Below are 20820 nucleotides of genomic sequence, written 5' to 3'. Positions count from 1 at the left end.
CTGATCACTACTTAATAAAATTTGAAATTTTAGCTTTCTGTCAAAATTACAGCAGCCGTAATATTAACTCTGTAACTGTGACTGCGCTATCTGAGTTACTGCCATATTTACCGCATATATCGTCTCTATTGATAATCTTACAAATGAATTGAATGCGACATTGTTAAATGCCATCGACTCTGTAGCCCCACGACGTCTGAAAACTACTCCATGGTTCACAGATGACACACGTACGCTTAAGCAATTATGTAGAAAGCATGAGCACAAATGGCGTTTCCATCAGGCATGGCGTGACAGCCTCCTGAAATACAAAGATGCGCTCATATTTGCAAAAACTAATTATTTCTCGCAAATTATTAATCTCAATAAAAACAATCCTAAATACTTATTTGATACAGTGGCAAAGCTAACACTATGCCAGCCGACCTCCGATAGCTCCTTCCACTCAGCCGACGAGTTCATTTTTTGCTCGAAAGATTGAATCCATTAGGGATGAGATCAAGATGACCGTTCCAATTGCTCAGTCGAGACCGCCAATTACCGGCGCAACAGCCTTTAAAACCGCTATCAATAATCCGCTACTTAAGCGACCAAATCTCGACCCGGACTGTCTCAGTAATTATAGGCCAGTTTCAAATCTCCCATTCATAGCAAAACTTCTTGAAAAAGTAGTAGCGCAGCAGCTTATTGATTGCATGGTCGCCAATAATCGATTTGAATGAAAAGTTTGGTTTTAGAGCTAGTCATTCCACCGAGACAGCACTTGCTAAAGTGACTAATGATCTCCTCATAGCTATGGATTCTAACACTTCATCGGTATTATTACTGCTCGATTTTCGTGCTGCCTTCGACACTGTAGACTTCGATATATTATTAGGACGCCTTAAAAGCTGTGTTGGTATTTCAGGGTCAGCACTACGCTGGTTCTATTCCTATCCATCAGACAGCACTCACCGAGTAGTCCATGGTAATGCAACCTCTGAGCTCTATAACGTTACGTGCGATGTCCCACAGGGATCGGTACTCGGACCAATTCTATTTAATATTTATATGATTCCGCTTGGGGACATAATACGTAAATATAACATTAGTTTTCAATGTTACGCGGATGACACTCAATTATATATGCCGTTATCGATGACAAATCCCCGGGACTGTTGTAATCTTGAGGCGGAGATCAAGCACTGGATGTCACTCAATTTCCTGGTTGATAATTGGTCCAGCTCGTTATCACCACTTATTTAAGGAAACCACTATAACTATGGATAACTGTACTATCACTCAGAGCGGTACTGTAACTAATCTCGGGGTAATATTTGACCAAACGCTCTCCTTTTAAAAGCATATTACGAACATAACTAGAATTGCATTTTTTCACCTCCGTAATATTGCTAAGATTCGTCCGATTCTCTCGATCGGTGATGCGGAAACTATTATACATGCGTTTATTATTTCGCGCCTGGACTACTGTAACACATTATTCTCTGGTCTTCCTAAGTCCAGTTTCAAAAGTCTACAGTTAGTACAAAATGCCGCTGCAAGGCTGCTCTCACGGACAAGAACATTTGATCACATTACCCCAATATTAACCAACTTACATTGGCTCTCGGTCCATTTAAGATGTGACTTCAAGGTTCTCCTATTAACCTATGAATCATTGCATGGCTTAGCGCCTTCATATCTCGTCGACGTAGTTGTTCCTTATGTTCTGTCTCGTAACCTTTGTTCGCAAAACGCTAGTCTTTTAGTGACACCGAGGGCCAAGAAAATGTCTGCAGTGTCTAGAGCATTTTCTATTCGGGCTCCAGCGCTTTGGAATGCCCTACCAATGGATATGGCCTTTAATTAACCTGTAGTGGCCGATTCGGCTGGAGTTTGTGTTTTCACCCCCCCCCCCCCCCCCCCCCCCCCCCATCCCACCCTGGTTAGGTGACACCCAAACTGACAGTGGCTGTTTGGATTCTCGTGGACCAATCATGATGAGGGAACTGCAGTGGATTACCCCTCTCGAAGACACTGCCAGGACAATCGAGGGCACCTCCTGCAGCTCTTCACTTTGAATTGGACATCCACTTTTTCTTTTATTTTTTCATATTATGTATTATATGTGCCCTCTCTGCATCCACTGAAGCCTGGTCACCCTGGAAGGGGGATCCTCCCATCTGTGGTCCCTTCTCAATGGTTTCTCAGTTTTCCCCTAGTAGGGTTTTTTTGAGTTTTTCCTTGCCCTTCTAGGAATTTAAGATCAGGGGATGTTTGAAAATAATTGTCATTTTTTTTGCATATGTGAAGCCCTTTGAGACTTGCTTGTGATTTAGGGCTATATAAATAAACGTGACTTGACTTAACTTTAAAGAAAAGAGACAAAAATAAGGCACAAGGGGAAAATGGTCAAGTATAAAGGAAAACTCAGGGGTGTCCAAACATTTTGCATCGGGCCAGATTTGGTGAGGTGTAAATGTGTAGGCGGCCGACCACAGAGATTCCAGTTGCTTTAACTTTTCACAGCATTCATTCGAGTCACATTGTCGTAGTTTGCATGTTTCGTCTGGTAGTATCCTCTTGATACTGAATTCCTAGAAAACAGCCAGTCTCTTATTAAACTACACTAACTGTTGATGTATTTCAGTGAAAAAAATATGCCAATTTCCAATTGTCCTGGAAGTGAGTGTCCGCTCTGTCAACTTTGTTTTTATTCATCAGAGCCTTCATTTTAAAAATGGGTTGGAAAGTGCCACACAAGAGTCATGCAGCAAGGAGTTTAGTCTGACATCTAACACGACTTTGATAGTGGTGTGTTTGGAGAGGCAGAGTGTTCTCGGAGCGTATTTCCAAAAGCAACCAAGAGTGCGGCCACAGGTCTGCTGCCGTTGTCTGGTGAAATATAATTATTATTTTTTTTTTTTTTGTACATTTTTTTTTACAGTGGTCAACGGTGCTGACGGACCACACAACTATGCCAAAGGCTGCAGGCGAGTAGAAATTTTAACATGGGCCACATTTGGCCCCCGGGCTGGACTTTGGTCATAGCTGTTGTAACAAACTCCACCTGAACAGGGAATGGATACCACTGCAAATCTTTGCCATTTTTTATACAAATGCTCAATTTCCTGCCTTAGAAATGAGATCTGAAAAGTAGGCTTGACACTATCAGGATTTTGGGGCAGATCATTGATCTGTTTTAAAAAAGATCCGATTACAGGATGGAGTCATATGTGTATTTATTTGCTGCATATTCTTGTGTATGAACAGAAGAAGTAGAACAGAGGTTTTTGCCTTTTTTAGGCAATCTCTACTATGCCCCAAAGAAGGAAAAGTGGGTGGTTGGGGAGGGGGGTGTTTGATTTGAATATAAAAGATCTATTTGGTAACAAACAAGCAGACCTTTGTGTTTAGTAACTATGCAGCTGCTTTTAAAACATGTAAAAAAAAGTTTAAATCAATAGTTTAGTTAGAATCATCATAATTTAATGAAGAACCTTTGGAAGTCACAACTTATGCACCCGCAAAGTGAAGTGGGATACTGACATTTAAGTAGTGTTATAATGTACGTACTGATGGACATGGCAACCCATGCCCAACACTAGCATTTGCTCTGACAATGATGAGACGGCCATTATACTTATTGGTGTGGCATGGAGAATTGATAGTTGTTGAGGCATCCAATACCACTAAGATCGTTTCACAAATTTATGATACTTTTTAATACTTCGGTCAATTCAAGGCACTGTATTTGCAATATCATACCAGAAATGAAAGCAGTACTGGTATTGGATACAGTTTATCCATCCATCCATTTTCTGTATTGCTGGAGTCTATCCCAGCAGTCATCGGGCAGTAGGCGAGGGACACCCTGAACTGGTTGCCACCCAATCGCAATGCCTACGGGCAATTTGGAGTGCTCAATCATGCATGTTTTTGGGACCAGAGTTCCTGGAGAAAACACACGCAGGCACGGGTAGAACATGCAAACTCCACACAAGGAGGGCCGGAGGTTGAATCGAACCCACGCCCTCCGAACTGTGAGGCAGTTGTGCTAACCACTGCCCCAACTTGCCGCCGGATACAGGTTAGTCGGGCAAAAATCTATTAGTGGCTGCCAAAATTCATTTGTGGCAGCCTGCATATTTGAGAAATTTAAGGGAAAGAGATTTATCTCGAAGACCTGACATAATTTATCGAATTAGTGAATTAAGAGATTAATATTGGTTGATTCCAAATAGCCGATTAGATCAGTGTATTCTATCGAAAAGGCAAGTTACACAGGAGGCATTTATATTGATTGTTGTGTGTTGTTATTCAAAACACTACTAGAGGTGGGGGAAAATTCCGATTCTTAGATCAATCGCGATTCGGCCTTGGAAGAATCGAGAACGATTCGCAAACATCCAAATTCCGATTATTTAAATATGCCAAGTAAAACAGAAATAAAATACAGTAAGCGCATTCTCCGAGACGCTATGCGGAACGGCCCGAGGGCATAGTGGCACACTCAGCACACTTCTGCAGTACACTCCTCCAGGAAAAAACCAACACACATGGCTGAGCCTGAGATATTCAACCCACTTTGCCGAGAGATCCGACCTGCTCCTAAAAATTTAAAAGCAGACGTGTGGAATCATTTTGGATCCTACAATGTTGACGGAGGAAATGAATTGGACAAAAGCTACGTTGTATCCAAGATTTGTCGCGCTAAAATAAAATACTTTGGCAATACAACGAATATGAGAAGTCATACAGCACGATTCCACCCTACAGAGGAGTTGGGAAAGCCGGCTGCTGCTGTTGCTACTAGCAGCCAGAGAACAATTGAGGACGCTCTGAGTAAGCTGCCAAACACATCGCAAAAGGCCAAGCGAATTACGAAAGGCATCGCAGAATTCATTGCAATGGGTTTGCAACCGTACTCGGTTGTAGAGAATCGGGAATTTTGAAGAATGATGGACGCAACGGAGCCGAGGTACGTCATCCCATCCTGACGCTATTTCACCGACACGGCCGGCACTCTACAAGCAAACTAAAGCAGAAATAACATCATCGCTGTTGAATGCAGACTGAGTCGCCGTTACATGTGATGCGTGGATGTCTGTAGCCACCGAGTGATTTGTTACTCTAACTGCGCATTTTATAACCGATGAGTGGGAGCTGAAAGCACACGTGCTTCAAACGAGCAATGCATGAAAGCCACAGGGGTGCTGAGCTGTTAAGCAGTGCTTTAAATGAATGGAACATCGCAAATAAAGAAGTTGTTCTAGTTACAGACAACGCAGCTAATATGGTTGTCGCTGCCCAGCTGGGTAACTTCAGCCATCTGAAATGCTACGCCCACACACTGAACCTTGCGGCTCAACGTGCCCTGAAGGTGCCAAGTGTGGCCAGACTGCTAGGAAGAGTGAGACGCATTGGCACTTTTTTCCACCGCAGCACAGTCGGTGCACATCAGCTTGAAGAGAACCAGAAGCTGCTCAACATCCCCAAGCACAAACTGAAGGTAGCCTGCTATACTAGACGGAATAGTGTCTTTGAGATGGTGAGCAGGATTTTGGAGCAGCAGCCTGCCATCACCGCCACACTCCTCACCCCTCAAGTGAGAAGATCAGAGAAAGACCTATGTAAACTCAGTGAGGCTGATGTCACAAATGCTGAGGATATCATAGCAACCCTCAAGCCCCTGAAGGATGCAACAACCGTCATGTCAACAGAGAAAAGTCCCACCATTTCTCTGATTGCTCCTCTGCAAGTTAAACTCCTCAATGAGACAAAGGATAGTCCTGGGATGTCTCCACTGGTCAGGGAAATAAAGAGAGCCATACACGAGGACCTCAGCAAGAGATACAGCAGCGAGCAGGAGAAGCAAACTCTTCAGATAGCTGCTGCCCTTGACCCTCGGTTTAAAAGCCTGCCCTTACTGTCGGAGGAGGACAGAGAGACCTATGACATAGTGGTAATTACTCCAGGTAATTTTGCAATTTTTATTATATTGTATCATATAATATTCCCTGTAAAGTGTTACTCTGTGCATATGCTGCATAATATAACATTTATTTATTTTGTACATAATTCAATATAAAATTCAATCATTTGTATCAAATGTCAATTTAACAATGAAGTTGTAATAAACATTTGAGCCTTTTTGTTTACACGTTTTCCTCATTATTTGTTTACCTACAGCAAAATGAGCAAGAGAACGAGGAACAAACACCTGCTGCAGGGGAAGAGGACCCACCAAACATAGACATGGAAGAGGAACACAGGGCTTTGTCATCTTCCCTGTTGGAGGATCTGCTGGGGAAGCACTTCACTCAAGCCGAAAGGCAGCCACAACCCTGATCTGCCTACGCCAGGGCTCAAGAAGAAGTTAACAAGTACTGTACTAGTACTCCAGCTCTCCGTCTCTCTGAGGACCCTCTTGACTGTAGGGCAAGGAATGCAGTACATTTTCTTCTTATTTCCAGGCTTGCCAAGAGGTACCTGTGTATTCCAGGCACCAGTGTTGCTGCAAAACAAGTTTTTTCGACTGCAGTAGACATCACTGCACAACGCAGCACACTCTCATCTCAGCATGTGGATCAACTCCTGTTCTTATACAAGAACACTAGAGTTCAAATGTTCATGCATTTCATTACAATGGATATTTCCATATAGGTTAATAAGATATAATGGAAATTACAAATGCAGTGTTTTTTGAACTGCAAGTGATGAATGCTCATTCAGTGAGACAAAAAGAAATGTGGAAAAAGTGCATCATATACATAAATTAAAAATGCATCAATAATCGTTTTATAATCAAATCGTAGCCTCTGAATCGTAATCGTAATCGAATCATGAGGTGCCTCAAGATTCCCACCCCTAAACACTACTGTACAAACTCATAATTCTGAACAATTTAATAGAAATTATTTGTACCAATAAACTAATATATTTACTGTATTTTTCGGACTAAAAGTCGCTCCGGAGTACAAGTCGCTCCAGAGTACAAGTTGCATCAGCCATAAAATGCACAATAAAGAGGAAAAAAACAACAAGTCGCACCGGAGTTTAAGTCGCATTTTGGGGGAAATGTATTTGACAAAATCCAACACCAAGAACACACATGAACCAGCAACAACAGGCTAACGATACGGTATACTAACATGACATAAACACAAACGAGGAGCTGAGCACGGGCCTGTTGTAACATTAACAGTTATTCAAATAACTATAACATAAATAACACGTTTATCAAACTATCTGTGTCACTCCAAATCATTAAATCCATCGATCGAATTCGTCCGCCTCTCTGTAAACAACGCCCCGTGTGCGGCGCGCGCGCCTCTGACGTCAGACTCATCGCCAGTTGCAGTTAAAATTATTCCACAGGCCCATATAATTATAAACAACTATTTTATCAAACTATCTCTGTAACTCCACATCATTAAATCCATTGATCGAATCCTTCGTCCTTTATGTAAACAACGCCGCGTGTGCGCCACGCCGCTGACGTCAGACTAGTCGTCAGTTGCAGTTCAAATTACAGTAATCTCTTGCTACATTGCGGTTCATTTATCGTGGTTTCACTACATCGTGGATTTTTTTTTCCAAATTAAAAAAAATAAGATTCAAAATAAAACTTTTAAATTCAGGAATTATGGCACAAATGTTGCCAACTCGTCAGCAGAAAGCGGGGAGTGCCCACACAATTGCAGTGCATACACTTGTACCATTTTATTAAAAAAAAATTGTTATAATGAGTTCCAAAAACACATTTAAGAGTGTTATAACCCCTTATAGAAAAATTATTATATAATAAAACAGTTCTAAAAACATATTTACAGTATGTACACTTGTACCCTGTTATTAAAATTGTTATAATAATAAAAGCTGTTCCAAAAAGATATTTACAGTATGTGTTGAGAATTTTTTGTTATTTATGCTATTCAGCCGTGTTTTGATTTGAGGTAAGGTGCTTTATTTTGAAGGCTGTTTTCAGATGATACCATTTCAAATCATTAAATCTCCTGACTCTGGGAGTCAATGTATGGAACTCAATGTCAGTGAGGCTCCAATTATTCCACAGCCATAGTGCACCCTCATGCGGTTTAAAGTGAAAATAACACGTGAAGTGATCAACTATACTAGTAAGTAAGTAATGTGTTAATGATCAAGTAAAAATTTGTGAATAATTTCACATATAAGTCCCTCCTGAGTATAAGTCGCCCCCCCCCCACCCAAACTATGAAAAAAACTGCGACTTATGTCAGAAAAATACGGTACTAATATACTTTGGGCTTTAATAACTTTGACTGAGCAAATATTTACATTCAGAAAGTAGTAGGTTACCCCTGACAACAAAAGTAACCCACTTTTTCATCTTATATCTTCAGTGAATACCAACTTAGCAGTTGCAAATTTCTTTGTTCTACAGTATGTTAAGAAACGTTATGAGAGACTAATGCAATAAAAGATTTTTTTGTCAAAAACAGAAACTTTGCAAATGTTATGTTAATATGAAAATGCATTCAAAATTCATAAAATTGAATAGAGTCTACCTCCTATCCAATCAAGTCAGTCCATCAGACATCCTCATTTATTCTATTGAAGCACCAAAATTGGAAACGTTATGGTTACCTGAATGGCATCTTCAATGAGAACAACAGCTTGTTGGATGTGGAGGCCCTCATCTGTCGGAAGAGAGACCGGTGAGAATGGAAGAACCATCTTTGTCTCAGAGGCAAAGTTTAACAAATTCCAAAGTTAATAGGCATTATGAAATAAACTGTTCCGTATCAACTGGTCTACCTTCACAAGATTTTCTGACTGATAGAGATATTAAACACGCTGCCTTACTAAGTTAAACAAAAGATGTCTGTGAAATATTGTCTATGGAACCCATCTGACTGGTTTGTTTCCTACCTAAATAAGATATTAAACACACTGCCTTACTAAGTTAAACAAAAGATGTCTGTAAAATGTTGTCTGTGGAACCTGTCTGACTGGTTTGTTTCCTACTTAAATAACAGAAGTTCCCGTTCAACCTTCTTGTTTGCGCAAGTCCTCAGCCAGTTACGATAGAGATTTCAGCATTAAAGAGTAACCTATTTTAGCTAAAAGAGGTAGCGTACACCTTAAAACAAGGATGGGCAACTGGCAGCACACTGAGTAGCATGATTAACTAGAAAATGCAATTTCTAGAGAAATTGCATGTGAAGGTGAAGAAACTGAATACATTCTTAGGGAATGCTGCAGAATGATGTTAAAACGAGTTGAATTACTTGAGAAATGTAGAAATGATAAGTGTAAAACAAAATTTTGGAGAATTTGGGGTGAATTTCAAACTTGAAAATTTGGAATTTTTGGTAAGTGGGAAGTTGTGGAATACGTAGGAAAATGGGTTGAATCTGTTGAAACGTTGAAATAAGAGGTGAAAATCATAATTGTGGAGAATGTGGCGTGAATTTCAAAATTGAAAATGTGGAATTTTTGTCAAGTGGGAAGTTTTAAAATAGGTAGGGAAAAGACGAAAATTTGAAAGTTGGAACGGGTTGAATCGGTCAAAACATGTAGAAATTAGAAGGTAAAACGAAATTTTGGAAAAATGTACATGAATTTCAAAATTGAAAATGTGGAATTTTTCGTAAGTGTGAAGTTGTGGAATAGAAAGGAAAAAGATGAACAGTTTAAAGTTGAAATGGGTTGAATCGAAATGCCCCATAGAGAATGAATGGAATTAAAAAAAAATTGCGCCAAAATCTTTTTACATTTGGAACAAAACGAAAACTACGGGTTTAAGAGGTTCACTTTGAAATTCTAAAGTTGAAACGAGTTGAATCAGACAAAAATTGTAAAAGTTAGAGCAAATATTTGATTTGGGTCACTTCTGGTTTTATTTAGGAAACTTCTAGTTGAATTAAGGTCACTTCCGGTTAATTTGGGGCACTTCCGGTTTGTTTGGGGTCACTTCCAGTTTAGTTGAGGTCACTTTCAGTTTATTTATGTCACTTCCAGTTTAATTTAGGTGACTTCCGGTTTATTTGGGTCATTTCCGGTGTAATTTGGGTCACTTCTGGTTTGATTTGGGGCACTTCCGATTCACTTCCTGTTAAAATTGGGGCACTTCCGGTTCACTTCCTGTTCATTTTGGGGACCTTCCTGTGTGTTTTGGGGCACTTCCGGTTCTCTTCGTGTTCATTTTGGGGCACTTCTGGAACAATCCAAGATGGCCACCACACTGTGGAAGTGGGGGTGAATATGGTAAGCATAAGGTGAACAAAGTGAATAAAGTTGGAATGGGTTGAATCGGTTGAAAAATGTAGAAATTAGAAGGGAAAAACCAAATTTTGGAGAATTTGGCGTGAATTTCAAAATTGAAAATTTGGAATTTTCCGTAAGTGGGAAGTTGTGGAATAGGTAGGCAAAAGATGAGCAGTTGAAAGTTGGAACGGGTTGAATCGGTTGAAAAATGTAGAAATTAGAAGGGAAAAACAAAATTTTGGAGAATTTGGCATGAATTTCAAAACTTTTAATTTTTGAAAAGTGGGAAGTTGTGGAATACGTAGGCAAAAGATGAACGGTTGAAAGTTGGAATGGGTTGGAACGGTTGAAAAATGTAGAAATTAGAGGTGAAAAACGAAATTTTGTGAAATTTTGCGGAAATTTTAAACGTGAAAATGTGAAATATTTTAATTTGGCAATTTTGGGAATGTCGAAAACCTTCCCCAATGTTAATTGAATGTGCTGAATGATGTGAATTTCAAACTGGAACGACGTAAATGTGAAATGTTGAATGTGCCATTAAGAATGAATGGGGAAACGTTAGTCGTAAATTTGAGAATTTTGCGAAAACGGAAAATTTTCGGAATGAAAAAAATGGAAGCCCTCATCTCGTGAATATTTGGAATACGTCAAAAGTGGAATGGAGTGAATCGGTTGAATTATGGGGAAGGAGTAGCAGAACAAAAAAGTGAGGCGAATAAAATAGAAGAAGAAGAAGAAGAAGAAGAAGAAAGTAAATGGTGTAGAATAACAAGTGTGAAGGCTTTCGCCTCCACACTAATTAATGACTTAAATGGGTTGGCCGCACGGTGGAGCAAAGGTTAGCATGTCCGTCTCACAGTTTAGAGTTTACTGGTTTGATGCTACCTCCAGCCCTCCCTATGTGGGGTTTGCTTGTTGTCCTCGTGACTGCATGGGTTCCTTCCAGGTACTCCGGTTTCCTCACACAATCCAAAAATATGCACGGCAGGCCGATTGAGCACTCCAAATTGCCCGAAGGTGGACTTAAATAGGATAGAAACAATTCTGCACACTGTTCAAATGCATTACCAGAATAACTAATAAATTACAGATTTCATATTTGTTATTTTCATGTATTCATAATATCAACCATGTCGTGATGAGAATGTAGCAACAACATGAAATGAAACATTCAGTAACAGTTTAACAGTGTGCACTGAGCATATTTCGAGGGAGGGAGGGAAGGCGATTGATCGATCAATAGATAGACACCATTGGGACTACCAGATCCAGACTGATGGCCAACCAGCCTGACAGTGGTGGTAGATAAATATCTGAGGACAACAGACGCGATAGATGTAGCAATACCAAATGATCGCAAAATCCGGAAAAGGGACACAAAAAGCTGGAGAAATACCAAGAGCTGAAGAAAGACAGAGAAAATGTGGACGGTAAAGGCAACAATGATGCAAGTAGTGATATGGGCACTGGGGGCAGTCACAAAGGGATCATTAAATATCACTAACAACTAGAAAATGCAATTTCTGGAGAAATTGCGTGTGAAGGCGAAGACTATGAATCACTTCTTGGGCAATGATGCCGAATGATGTTGAAATGAGTTGAATTACTTGAGAAATGTGGAAAATACAAGTGTAAAACGTAATTTTGGAGAATTTGTGGGGAAAATTTGTAATTTTTGGTAAGTGGGAAGTTGTGTAATATGTAGGGAAATGATGAACAGTTGAAAGTTTCAATGGGTTGAATCAGTTAAAAATTGTAGAATTTAGAGTTGAAAAATGAAATTTTGGAGAATTTGTTTGAATTTCAAATTTGAAAGTTTGGAATTTTTGATAATTGGGAAGTTGTGGAATAGGTAGGCAAAAGAGGAACAGTTAAAAGTTGGAATGAGTTGAATCGGTTGAGAAATGTAGAAATTAGAGTAGAAAAACAAAAGTTTGGAGAATTTGGTTTAATTTCAAATTTGGAATTTTTGTTATGTGGGAAGTTGTGGAATAGGTAGGCAAAAGATGAACAGTTGAAAGTTGGAATGGGTTGAATCGGTTGAAAAATGTAGAATTTCGAGTAGAAAAATGACATTTTGGAGAATATGGTTGAATTTCAAATTTGAAAGTTTGGAATTTTTTGTAAGTGTGAAGTTGTGGAATAGGTAGGCAAAAGATGAACATTTGAAAGTTGGAATGGGTTGAATCGGTTGAAAAATTTAGAAGTTAGAGTAGAAAAACGCAATTTTGGAGAATTTGGTTGAATTTCAAATTTGAAATTTTTGGTAAGTGGGAAGTTGTGGAATACGTACGCAAAAGATGAACAGTTGAAAGTTGGAGTGGGTTGAATCGGTTGAACAATGTAGAAACTAGAGTAGAAAAACAAAATGTTGGAGAATTTGGTTGAATTTCAAATTTGGAAATTTTGGTAAGTGGGAAGTTGTGGAATAGGTAGGCAGAAGATGAAGAGTGTAAAGTTGGAATGGGTTGAATCGGTTGAACAATGTAGAAATTAGAGTAGAAAAACGAAATTTTCGAGAATTTGGTTGAATTTCAAATTTGAAAGTTTGGAATTTTTGATAAGTGGGAAGTTGTGTAATAGGTAGAAAAAAGATGAACAGTTGGAATGGATTTAATCAGTTGAAAAATGTAGAAATTAGAGTAGAAAAACGAAATTTTGGAAAATTTGGTTGAATTTCAAATTTGGAATTTTTGGTAAGTGGGAAGTTGTGGAATAAGTAGGCAAAAGATAAACAGTTGAAAGTTGGAATGGGTAGAATCGGTTGAAAAATGTAGCAATTAGAGTAGAAAAACGAAATTTTGAAAAATTTGGTTGAATTTCGAATTTGGAATTGTTGGTAAGTGGGAAGTTGTGGAATAGGTAGGCAAAAGATGAACAGTTGAAAGTTGGAATGAGTTGAATCGGTTGAAATACCAAGAGCTGAAGAAAGACAGAGAAAATGTGGACGGTAAAGGCAACAATGATGCAAGTAGTGATATGGGCACTGGGGGCAGTCACAAAGGGATCATTAAATATCACTAACAACTAGAAAATGCAATTTCTGGAGAAATTGCGTGTGAAGGCGAAGACTATGAATCACTTCTTGGGCAATGATGCCGAATGATGTTGAAATGAGTTGAATTACTTGAGAAATGTGGAAAATACAAGTGTAAAACGTAATTTTGGAGAATTTGTGGGGAAAATTTGTAATTTTTGGTAAGTGGGAAGTTGTGTAATATGTAGGGAAATGATGAACAGTTGAAAGTTTCAATGGGTTGAATCGGTTAAAAATTGTAGAATTTAGAGTTGAAAAATGAAATTTTGGAGAATTTGTTTGAATTTCAAATTTGAAAGTTTGGAATTTTTGATAATTGGGAAGTTGTGGAATAGGTAGGCAAAAGAGGAACAGTTAAAAGTTGGAATGAGTTGAATCGGTTGAGAAATGTAGAAATTAGAGTAGAAAAACAAAAGTTTGGAGAATTTGGTTTAATTTCAAATTTGGAATTTTTGGTAAGTGGGAAGTTGTGGAATAGGTAGGCAAAAGATGAACAGTTGAAAGTTGGAATGGGTTGAATCGGTTGAAAAATGTAGAATTTCGAGTAGAAAAATGACATTTTGGAGAATATGGTTGAATTTCAAATTTGAAAGTTTGGAATTTTTTGTAAGTGTGAAGTTGTGGAATAGGTAGGCAAAAGATGAACATTTGAAAGTTGGAATGGGTTGAATCGGTTGAAAAATTTAGAAGTTAGAGTAGAAAAACGCAATTTTGGAGAATTTGGTTGAATTTCAAATTTGAAATTTTTGGTAAGTGGGAAGTTGTGGAATACGTACGCAAAAGATGAACAGTTGAAAGTTGGAGTGGGTTGAATCGGTTGAACAATGTAGAAACTAGAGTAGAAAAACAAAATGTTGGAGAATTTGGTTGAATTTCAAATTTGGAAATTTTGGTAAGTGGGAAGTTGTGGAATAGGTAGGCAGAAGATGAAGAGTGTAAAGTTGGAATGGGTTGAATCGGTTGAACAATGTAGAAATTAGAGTAGAAAAACGAAATTTTCGAGAATTTGGTTGAATTTCAAATTTGAAAGTTTGGAATTTTTGGTAAGTGGGAAGTTGTGTAATAGGTAGAAAAAAGATGAACAGTTGGAATGGATTTAATCAGTTGAAAAATGTAGAAATTAGAGTAGAAAAACGAAATTTTGGAAAATTTGGTTGAATTTCAAATTTGGAATTTTTGGTAAGTGGGAAGTTGTGGAATAAGTAGGCAAAAGATAAACAGTTGAAAGTTGGAATGGGTAGAATCGGTTGAAAAATGTAGCAATTAGAGTAGAAAAACGAAATTTTGAAAAATTTGGTTGAATTTCGAATTTGGAATTGTTGGTAAGTGGGAAGTTGTGGAATAGGTAGGCAAAAGATGAACAGTTGAAAGTTGGAATGAGTTGAATCGGTTGAAAAATGTAGAATTTCGAGTAGAAAAACGAATTTTTTGAGAATTTGGTTGAATTCCAAGTTTGAAAATTTGGAATTTTTTGTAAGTTGGAAGTTGTGGAATAGGTAGAAAAAAGATGAACAGTTGAAAGTTGGAATGGTTTGAATCAGTTGAAAAACGTAGAAGTTAGAGTAGAAAAACGCAATTTTGGAGAATTTGGTTAAATTTCAAATTTGAAAATTTGTAATTTTTGGTAGGTGAGAAGTTGTGGAATAGGCAGGCAAAAGATGAACAGTTGAAAGTTGGAATGGGTTGAATCGGTTGAAAAATGTAGAAATTAGAGGTGGAAAACGAAATTTCGTGAAATTTCACTTTTGGAGTTAAAATGTTGAAACGGGTTCAATCGGACAAAAAAAGCAAAAGTTAGCGCCTAATGTAGCTATTTAGGGCAGTTAATGTTGAAATAAGGTCACTTCCGGGTTGATTTGGGTCACTTCCGGTCTATTTGGGTCACTTCCGGTTTGAATAGAGGCACTTCCGGTCAAGCTGAGGTCACTTCCGGTTTATTTGGGGTCACTTCCGGTTTAAAAAGGTCACTTCCGGTTTAAAAAGGTCACTTCCGGTTTGACTTGGGGTCACTTCCGGTATACCTGAGGTCACTTCCTGTTTACCTAAGGTCACTTCCGGTTTGATTTGGGGCACTTCCGGTTCATTCTAGGTTCATTGGGAGCACTTCAGGGTCAATCCAAGATGGCCGCCACACTGGAAGTGGGGGTCAAGGGTTGAATTGTGTAAGCATAGTGGAAGTGGGGGTGAAGGGGTAAATATGGTAAGGATGAGGTGACCAAAGTGAATAGAGTTGGAATGGGTTGAATCGGTTGAAAAATGTAGAAATTAGAGTGGAAAAACGAAATTTTGTAGAATTTGGTGTGAATTTCAAAATTGAAAATTTGGAAATTTTGGTAAGTGGGAAGGTGTGGAATAGGTAGGCAAAAGATGAACAGTTGAAAGTTGGAATGGGTTGAATCGGTTGAAAAACGTAGAAGTTAGAGTAGAAAAACGAAATTTTGGAGAATTTGGTTGAATTTCAAATTTGAAATTTTGGAATTTTTGGTAGGTGAGAAGTTGTGGAATAGGCAGGCAAAAGATGAACAGTTGAAAATTGGAATGGGTTGAATCGGTTGAAAAATGTAGAAACTAGAGGTGAAAAACGAAATTTCGTGAAATTTTGTCGGAATTTTTAACGTGAAAACGTGAAATTTTTGAATTTGGGAATTTTGGGAATGTCGAGAATCATTCCGAATGTGGTTTGAATGTGCTGAATGAGGTGAATTTAAAAGGGGAATGACGTAAATGTGAAATGTCGAATCTGCCATTGAGAATGAATGGGGAAAAATTTGTCGTAAATTCGCGAATTTTGCGAAATCGGAAAATTTTCGGAACGAGAAAAATTGAAGCGCTCATCTCGTGAATATTTGGAATATAATAGTGAATCGGATGAAGTATGTGGAAGAAGAAGCGGGACAAAAAAGTGTGGAGAATAAAATATAATAATAATAATAATAATAATAATAGAGAATGGTGTAGAATAACATATGTGTGAAGGCCATCGCCTTCACACAATAATAATAATAGAGAATGGTGTAGAATAACATATGTGTGAAGGCCATCGCCTTCACACAATAATAGAGAATGGTGTAGAATAACATATGTGTGAAGGCCATCGCCTTCACACTGTCACGGTCGGATGGTGTAGCATGGAGCAGGACGACCAAGTGCAGCTTGGACCAGGGTTTATTGGAGCAACTCAAAAGGTAAACTGACATGACTTAACAAACAATAACTGGCTGACTGACCGGGACGTGGAACAAGAAGACAGCAGGACATGACGGCATCAAGACAGGACGACAGCAACCAAAACCAATGACCAAAACCAATAACAATACCAATACCAAAACCAATACCAATACCAATGATCCGACAGGGAGAGAGGGGCAGACAGGACTTTTATACAAGACAGGTAACGAGAGGCAGGTGGGAACCATCACACTGATCATGGGCACACAGGAGGGGAGGGGCGAGCACACAGACAGAAACCAAGACAGACACATAGTGGAGCAGTTGGGGGCGACGTGACAAAACCCCCCCCACAAGGGACGTCTCCCGACGTCCCAAAAAAAAAAAAAACCATCACAACGACCAGCACTTGGACCCCCCTCCACCACCAGCTCCCGCTGCGACGCCCGATCGTCGTCCGAGCTTGTTCCAGCGCCATGGGCTTGCAGCTGCCATCGGATCTTGCTCCAGCGACGCCGGACTCACGGCCGCCATCGGAGTTCCTCCCGGCACCATCGCCTCTGCGACCGTCGTCGGACTTCGCTGCCGCGACGCCGGACCCGCGGCCGCCATCGGAGTGCTTCTGGCGCCGGCGGCTTTGCGGCCGCGATCGGACTCTGGTGCTGCGGCGCCGGACCCGCGGCCGCCGTTGGAGTGCCTCCCGGCGTCATCGGACTCGCGGCCGCCGTCGGGCTCCACCCCAGCGTCGCAGGACCCGCGAACGTCGCCAGACATCCAAGCCAGCTGCGTCGGACCCGCGATCGTCCCTGGCTCCACTCCCACTGCTGCGGCGCGTGATGGCTCTTGCCGCCGCGCACAGCCCCGCCTTCCGAATGTCGCCGATCACTGTACGGACTTTGTGAGTGGCCGCCGATCGCGGCACAGACTTCCAAGTCGCCGCCCGAGTGCGGTTCGGTTCCCCTAGTTTTTTTTTTTTTTTTCCCCCCCAAGTCACCGCCAGAGTGCGGTTCTGTCCCCTAGGTCACCGCCCGAGCGCGGTTCTGTCCCCTAGGTCGCCGCCGGAGTGCGGTTCTGTCCCCTAGGTCGCCGCCGGAGTGCGGTTCTGTCCCCTAGGTCGCCGCCCGAGCGCGGTTCTGTTCCCTGAAGTCGCCGCCCGAGCGCGGTTCTGTTCCCTGAAGTCGCCGCCCGAGCGCGGTTCTGTCCCCGAAGTCGCCGCCCGAGCGCGGTTCTGTCCCCGAAGTCGCCGCCCGAGTGCGGTTCTGTCCCCGAAGTCGCCGCCGGAGTGCGGTTCTGTCCCCTAGGTCGCCGCCCGAGCGCGGTTCTGTTCCCCAAGTCACCGCCAGAGTGCGGCTCTGTCCCCTAGGTCACCGCCCGAGTGCGGCTCTGTCCCCGAAGTCACCGCCCGAGTGCGGCTCTGTCCCCGAAGTCACCGCCCGAGTGCGGCTCTGTCCCCGAAGTCACCGCCCGAGTGCGGATCTGTCCCCGAAAACGCCGCCCGAGTGCGGATCTGTCCCCGAAGTCGCCGCCAGAGTGCGGTTCTGTCCCCGAAGTCGCCGCCAGAGTGCGGATCTGTCCCCGCGGTCGCCGCCAGAGTGCGGATCTGTCCCCGAAGTCGCCGCCAGAGTGCGGATCTGTCCCCGCAGTCGCCGCCGGAGTGCGGTTCTGTCCCCTAGGTCGCCGCCGGAGTGCGGTTCGGTTCCCCAAGTCGCCGCCAGAGTGCGGTTCGGTTCCCCAAGTCGCCGCCCGAGTGCGGTTCGGTTCCCCAAGTCGCCGCCCGAGTGCGGTGCGGTTCGGTTCCCCAAGTCGCCGCCCGAGTGCGGTGCGGTTCGGTTCCCCAAGTCGCCGCCCGAGTGCGGTGCGGTTCGGTTCCCCAAGTCGCCGCCCGAGTGCGGTTCGGTTCCCCTAGTTTTTTTTTTTTTTGGACGTCGGGAGACGTCCCTTGTGGGGGGGGTTCTGTCACGTCTCGTCCCCAACTGCTCCATTATGTGTCTGTTGTCTTGGTTTCTGTCTGTGTGCTCGCCCCTCCCCTCCTGTGTGCCCATGATCAGTGTGATTATTCCCACCTGCCTCTCGTTACCTGTCATGTATATAAGTCCTGTCTGCCCCTCACTCCCGGTCGGATCATTGTTGTGTGTTCATGTCATGATGTCTTTTGGTTCCTGTTCCTGTCATTGGTAAAGTCACCCTGTCTTTTTGTTTCACGTCTTTTTGGTCAGTCACGTTGTTAGGTTTTGTTAAATCATGTCAGTTGCCGAGTCTGTTAGTTTGCGTTCTTCAATAAACCCTGGTCCAAGCTGCACTTGGTCGTCCTGCTCCATGCTACACCCGTTCTTGACACACACAATAATAATAGAGAATGGTGTAGAATAACATATGTGTGAAGGCCATCGCCTTCACACAATAATAATAATAATAATAGAGAATGGTGTAGAATAACATATGTGTGAAGGCCATCGCCTTCACACAATAATAGAGAATGGTGTAGAATAACATATGTGTGAAGGCCATCGCCTTCACACAATAATAGAGAATGGTGTAGAATAACATATGTGTGAAGGCCATCGCCTTCACACAATAATAATAGAGAATGGTGTAGAATAACATATGTGTGAAGGCCATCGCCTTCACACAATAATAATAATAATAATAGAGAATGGTGTAGAATAACATATGTGTGAAGGCCATCGCCTTCACACAATAATAGAGAATGGTGTAGAATAACATATGTGTGAAGGCCATCGCCTTCACACAATAATAGAGAATGGTGTAGAATAACATGTGTGAAGGCCATCGCCTTCACACAATAATAGAGAATGGTGTAGAATAACATATGTGTGAAGGCCATCGCCTTCACACAATAATAGAGAATGGTGTAGAATAACATATGTGTGAAGGCCATCGCCTTCACACAATAATAGAGAATGGTGTAGAATAACATATGTGTGAAGGCCATCGCCTTCACACAATAATAATAATAATAGAGAATGGTGTAGAATAACATATGTGTGAAGGCCATCGCCTTCACACAATAATAATAATAATAGAGAATGGTGTAGAATAACATATGTGTGAAGGCCATCGCCTTCACACAATAATAATAATAATAGAGAATGGTGTAGAATAACATATGTGTGAAGGCCATCGCCTTCACACAATAATAATAATAATAGAGAATGGTGTAGAATAACATATGTGTGAAGGCCATCGCCTTCACACAATAATAATAATAATAGAGAATGGTGTAGAATAACATATGTGTGAAGGCCATCGCCTTCACACAATAATAATAGAGAATGGTGTAGAATAACATGTGTGAAGGCCATCGCCTTCACACAACTAGAAAATGCAATTTCTGGAGAAATTGCGTGTGAAGGCGAAGACTTTGAATCACTTCTTGGGGAATGATGTCGAATGAGGTTGAAATGAGTTGAATTTCTTGAGAAATTTGGAAAATAGAAGTGTAATACGGAATTTTGGAGAATTTGGTTGAATTTCAAATTCGGAATTTTTGGTAAGTGGGAAGTTGTGGAATAGGTAGGCAAAAGATGAACAGTTGAAAGTTGGAATGGGTTGAATCGGTTGAAAAATGTAGAAATTAGAGTAGAAAAACGCAATTTAGGAGAATTTGGCCAATCGCAGGGCACACAGAGACAAATAACCATTCACACTCACACCTAGGGACAATTTGGAGTCTTCAATCGGCCTACCAATTATGTCTTTGGGATGTGGGAGGAAACCGGAGTGCCCGGAGAAAACCCACGCGGGCCCGGGGAGAACATGCAAACTCCACACAGGGAGGGCCAGAGGTGGAATCGCACCCGCACCCTCCTAACTGTGAGGCAGACGTGCTACCCAGTGCCCACCGAGCCGCCGTAAAGGGAATCCCTTTCCATAAAAAAAAATAATAATCGCAATAGCTGCATTTTGTCAGTGTTTTCCTTTTTTTTTTTCCATTGGTAACCCCTCGTAGCCCCCTTAGCAACACTAGCAGTTTTTATTGTCTCTCTATTCCTCCACCTGGACCTATGGTTGATCTCGGCACTTTGAATTCCTATGCCAAGTCCATCATACGAATGCTTCTTTCATACTTGTCTAACATCGCCTTTTCCAGCTCTATCGTTCTTGCCACTTTCCTCTTCTGCTTTTGTCCTGAGTCTTTCTTGGGACCCATGTTTTTCTCTAGTACAGTGCAGCCTTACAGCGGTCTACCACCCACCAAACAACGCCAACCAGTGCCGACTAGCGTGAGGTAGAACGAGCTCTATTTTGTTTACAATAGCCACGTGTGTCGGGTTGGTTTCCGAAGTTTCTGTGACAAAGATTTCCAGACATTTTGAGTTGAAAACCGAATATGTTGAGTTCCGAGGCAGTTGACTTCCAGG

At 41.4% G+C, this 20820-nt stretch overlaps 1 protein-coding gene across 11 annotated transcripts in view; it reads right to left on the bottom strand.

The window, feature by feature from the left end:
- tpcn2 (two pore segment channel 2) overlaps positions 1 to 20820 on the bottom strand; it is a 149113-nt gene that overhangs the window by 121847 nt on the left and 6446 nt on the right. For 2 of the 11 annotated variants that reach the window (XM_049717434.2, XM_049717426.2), the window contains exon 2: positions 8608 to 8660. In XM_049717434.2, the coding sequence (XP_049573391.1) occupies positions 8608 to 8660 (53 nt within the window). Of the gene's footprint in view, positions 1 to 8607; positions 8661 to 8778; positions 8890 to 20820 lie in introns of those variants that run through there. The other 9 variants (XM_049717433.2, XM_049717429.2, XM_049717430.2 and 6 more) reach the window with 9 other exon arrangements.

This window comes from Syngnathus scovelli, chromosome 4 (assembly GCF_024217435.2).
Source record: "Syngnathus scovelli strain Florida chromosome 4, RoL_Ssco_1.2, whole genome shotgun sequence".
NCBI classification, from domain to species: Eukaryota; Metazoa; Chordata; class Actinopteri; order Syngnathiformes; family Syngnathidae; genus Syngnathus; species Syngnathus scovelli.
The sequence above is the reverse complement of the archived record's forward strand: the minus strand, read 5'-3'. Positions and strand labels throughout refer to the sequence as shown.